Genomic DNA, 4606 nt, shown 5'->3' with positions numbered 1-4606 from the left:
GCAGAATTTAGCTGCAAGCTGCAGTGTATGTAAAAGGGAATCTTTGATATAACGTAGTTATTCTGTATAGTTATACACTGAAAGCAAGGTAACCAAGTGGGTTTAAAATGTGAACTTGATTTAATTTTTTGTCACGAGATAGGTATGTGGACAAAAGATAAAAAAAATATGCAAATGAACAGGAAAGGATGGTTTAAAATTGTGTTTAACAAAGTGACAAAAAAGAGCCTGCAGACTGAACACAACTCATGTTCTCTGTGTAAAATGGACTCAGCAGAATGCCTGTGATATGTAAATTACTCATAAATACTTCCTGCTCTTACTGATATGAGGAATCATTTAAAGACGGAAACTGTGCATGACTTGAGCGACTGCTCTTTAGTAACTCAGTAGCGCTTTGCCATCACCATGTCTATCCACTGCAAACTGGCTATACTGATAACTGTGCTGACTCTTGAGAATCACGGTAAGTTTAATGGTGTTTTTAATGTCTAAACTTCTTGGTCACAATGTTACGTGATTTGCACTGCTGCATATCCAGCAGTGCTTTACACTGCTCTACATGGCAATATCTCACAGAAAAGGCATCGGGATGGATGTGTTTAACTGGCATTTTTCTTTTTGTTCTTCCAGTTCACTCAGGGAAAATCGTTGGAGGTCATGAAGCTGTGCCACATAGCAGGCCATACATGGTGCTTTTGGAGAGGCACATGTCAAATGGTCAGATAAAGTACTGTGGTGGCTTCCTTCTGAATGAGGATTTTGTGATGACTGCTGCCCACTGTCAAGCCAAGTGAGTTTATCAAACTTTATGTTTACCCATGGCATGATGCCAAAATGTCCTGGGCACTGACAGAATTTCTTATCCATACTAGGATCTAGGTTGTTGCCCTGAAAATTTCAAAATCCGTGAATAAATAGTATCTATATGTGGCACAATGATGTCCATAATTTTTGTTTAATGAATACAACACTGTCACAGAAACAATAATTATTTTTTTCATAATTTTTTTCACATAATTTTTTTTGTCTTTTCAGAAATTATACCATCTCACTAGGAGTTCACAATATACATGGGAGTAATGAAATCCAACGCATATCCGTGGAACAAGCATTTCCACATCAGCACTTCAATGGAACTTCTTTTGTGAATGATGTAATGCTTCTGAAGGTAAGAATCTCATCACACAGAAAATAAAATGTGTCAAATAACTGAGCAGAAAACACATTAGATTCCCGGCAAATCTGCACTGAAAGAAAAAAAGTTTTTTTTGGATTTTCATTTTTATATCTCTTCTTGTTCCTCAAGTTGACCTCTAAGGCAAAGTTCAGTGGGAATGTGAAAGCTATTCCTCTGGCAGGCCGTATTGATGGTGCTTTGCCAAAATCATGTCTAGTCCCTGGCTGGGGACGAACAGACAGGAACAGTAAATATATCTCTCCCAAACTCATGGAAGTCAATGTAACACTGATTGACAATGAGGCGTGTTTTCTGGAAAACTTCTACTGTTCTCAGGGAGAGACTGGACCAGCTGAGGTACTTACATTTCTGTAATTATCATTTGGATAAACAAACTTAATAATCATTGCTTCACTATTCACTTAAAGCATTGGTGTGCATATACTTTCAGGGAGACTCTGGTGGTCCATTGGTCTGTGAAGATGGAAAGGCTTTTGGGGTGGTGTCCAGTGCAGTCACACCACACTCAGGTGGCCCTGATATCTATAGGTACTCTAAGATTCCTGACTCCAGAGACTGGATCTTATGGACCATGAGAAATGCCATGATAACGATGTAATACTTGTGAACGCAGGTTGTTCAAATCACGTTTGGCTTAACTTGTTTGTGTTAAAGAACTGATCACTGCAATGCTAATATTGCGTTTGGGCTTTGCTGTCTTTGGGCAGATTTAAATAGAATATACTTTACTTTTATGTATCCACAGCAAAAAATGTGTTTGAAAAATTGAGATTAAATGTTACATGTTTTGTATTTTATGATGTACTAAAAGAAAATTATAAATAAAAGTGCTACATCACAGAAGAGGCTCACTACTCAGTTCTTGTCTTTTGTGAGCTCTAAACCTCATCATGTTTCTAAGACCTGAAATTACATTTTATCCAAAGCTCACAAAGTGACAAATGGACACTACGACCACATGCTGTCATTTCCAATTCAAAAACACATATTTGATCCCTAATTTCATATTATTTTAGGACTGAATACATTTAGTTATCAAATAAACCAGCTTGTATTTATTAACACTCCAAACACTAGCTGAATTTATTACACATAGTGTGTGAGGAGTGAAATGGGTTTACTTTGAACATAGTATAAAAATGCAACACAGAACATGGCATCAACAGAGACATTTGAAAGAGGCAGTTTATTTAATCTAAATTACACAAATCTCATATAATCTTCTCATCAGTAAATAACAGTTCCTTCCAAGTCAAAAGAAAATGAGATACAGTATGGAACACATAAGGAAAAACATTTATCAAGGTATTTGCATTTAAAATATTAAAATGAATGCTTCCTTAAACTATATCTTAGTTTAAGGGTTATAATAGTTTTGGATTTTACATTATCGTTTAGTTTTAGTTAGTTTTTACTTTTTTTTCCTCTAATTCAGTTAGTTTTAATTCGTTTTCAGAGTGGTTTTGCTCGTTTTTATTTTAGGTTTAATGCTTAGTTTTAGTTTAGTTTCGTTAGTTTCAGTATTAGTTTTAGTATTTTCATACTTTGTCAGGTGCAAGATTCAATGCGCAAAAGTGACTATTGTGTAATAAAAGCTCAACAAAAGATACCATAAAGAAATATATTCAACAACCAACAGTTCACAAGACAGAAGCACTACATGCTAAATGTGTAATAATTAGGACACACATGAACATCAACAGGGAGAAACAAAGAAAAATATGAACTCCCAAACTCAATAAATTCTACAATAAACTCCCAATAAACTCCAGTGTCAGTGCAGTAGATTAACAACACCTACATGTGGTGTTTGACAAAAAGAAACTCTTTGAAGGAGTCAAAGGTCAAATCCAGCTGCATCCTGATGTTCTCCACCACCTGAAGCTGTTTCTGTTTTGGAGCTAGCTTGGTTAGATGCTCGCTGATTAGACTTGCAGGGTCTTTGCAGCCTCTGTACAAAACAAGTGTCCGACCTCATGTCCACATTTATGCTTGTGTAGCTGTGTGTGTTGTGTGTGTTAATTACCTTGTGGTCGTGTGCTGCGGTGCCAGCTGGGACTTTTTTTTGGGTCCTTGCTCTTTGTGCTCAGTTTTCTGGCTGCAAACATATTTGTCCCTGTTTTTCCACTTCCTTCATTTCCTCACGTCCATCCCGACAGCAGTCTCCCTCCAGGAATTTGCTGACATTTGTGAGGCCTTATACTGATGCTTTAATTATTATTCCTGATTGTTATTCTCTCACTGATAAAGCAGACGGAAACGCACAAGAACTGAACAGGTTAATCACAGCGTTGCGGCAGAGTCGCTCTGAACCCTGTCGGTTCAGAGCGACTCTGCCGCTTTCTCGTGCACACGCACGCACACAGCTGCCCGACGGCGCTCCCAGCTTAAACACGGAGAGCGGAAAAATGATCAATCCACAATAATTTCAGTTAGTTTTAGTTAGTTTTTTAAACTCACAATACAGTTTTAGTTAGTTATCGTTTTTTCCTTTTAATTGTAGTTTTTATTTATTTCAGTTAACGACAATGTTTTTTCAATTTCAGTTTTCGTTATTTCGTTAACTATAATAACCCTGATCTGTATCATACTGTAATTTACTTTATGGTTCAGGTAATAAATCATTATGAATATTCATCATAGTATAAGTTAAAATTTGTTTTTTTTTTTTAAATAGGTTGAATCCCATTCATTCTCTTCACATGCAGACATGAAGGCCATCATTAATATTACTTTAGCGTTTCAAGACATAGTTGCTATTATAACCAATCAGTCGACATCACAGCTGTGGCCCACTGCTTCATGTGATTGTGACTCATTTCTTAAAAACAGGTCTTCTGTGCCTGCATCACATTTTTCAGGTTATGCATCAACTTTTAAGAACAGAGCATGTCAAAGTTTCCAAATGCAGAAACAGAGCAGAACATTAAGTTAACAGATAATCAGTATCAGTGAGTTCACCCAGTGGTGGTTTTTATAGTTAGTGGTTTCTGTTGCTCGGTTAGCATCAACATTAAAAGGCGTTTTCTTTTACGTGATACACTATCAGAAACTATATCTGTTCTTTCACTGCTCAAACAGCGGAAATGGTTTATGATGTTAATCTGTACTTCCTGTTTAACGGTCAGAATAAACGATGCAAGAACATTTATAAATGCATGTGGCCAAGCAATACTTAAATATAAATGACCTGAAATACACCAGAGCAAAAAATTATACACTACTGTACACTACTGTAAAACAAAAGAGTGTATTTTGAATCATTAACATGGTTAATTATATAGTGCAAAGAAGAAGGTACCAAAGGTACAAGGTACATAATAGATATATAAATAGATGAATCAATTGTACATTTTCCCGGTTTCTTAGTTAAAACGGTCTTATTATTAAATTAACAAGACTTTT

General features: G+C 36.1%; 1 protein-coding gene across 1 annotated transcript; it reads left to right on the top strand.

The window, feature by feature from the left end:
* The first annotated feature begins 352 nt into the window (after positions 1-352).
* On the top strand, positions 353-2002 carry LOC115779375 (mast cell protease 1A-like). Its single transcript, XM_030728003.1, has 5 exons — positions 353-466; positions 634-793; positions 1039-1171; positions 1310-1537; positions 1632-2002. The coding sequence occupies exons 1-5, from the start codon at positions 409-411 to the stop codon at positions 1797-1799; spliced, it is 747 nt and encodes a 248-aa protein (XP_030583863.1). The 5' UTR covers positions 353-408; the 3' UTR covers positions 1800-2002.
* Positions 2003-4606: the final 2604 nt, after the last annotated feature.

Source organism: Archocentrus centrarchus, chromosome 4, assembly GCF_007364275.1.
Source record: "Archocentrus centrarchus isolate MPI-CPG fArcCen1 chromosome 4, fArcCen1, whole genome shotgun sequence".
Classification (NCBI taxonomy): domain Eukaryota; kingdom Metazoa; phylum Chordata; class Actinopteri; order Cichliformes; family Cichlidae; genus Archocentrus; species Archocentrus centrarchus.
This window is presented reverse-complemented; position numbering and strand designations above follow the sequence as displayed.

Excerpts from the sequence above, each read along its gene's own strand:
- LOC115779375 (XM_030728003.1), top strand. The coding sequence starts at position 409 with ATGTCTATCCACTGCAAACTGGCTATACTGATAACTGTGCTGACTCTT. Across the intron at positions 467-633 it reads GCTGACTCTTGAGAATCACG|TTCACTCAGGGAAAATCGTT; the intron begins GTAAGTTTAATG and ends TTGTTCTTCCAG. Across the intron at positions 794-1,038 it reads GCTGCCCACTGTCAAGCCAA|AAATTATACCATCTCACTAG; the intron begins GTGAGTTTATCA and ends TTGTCTTTTCAG.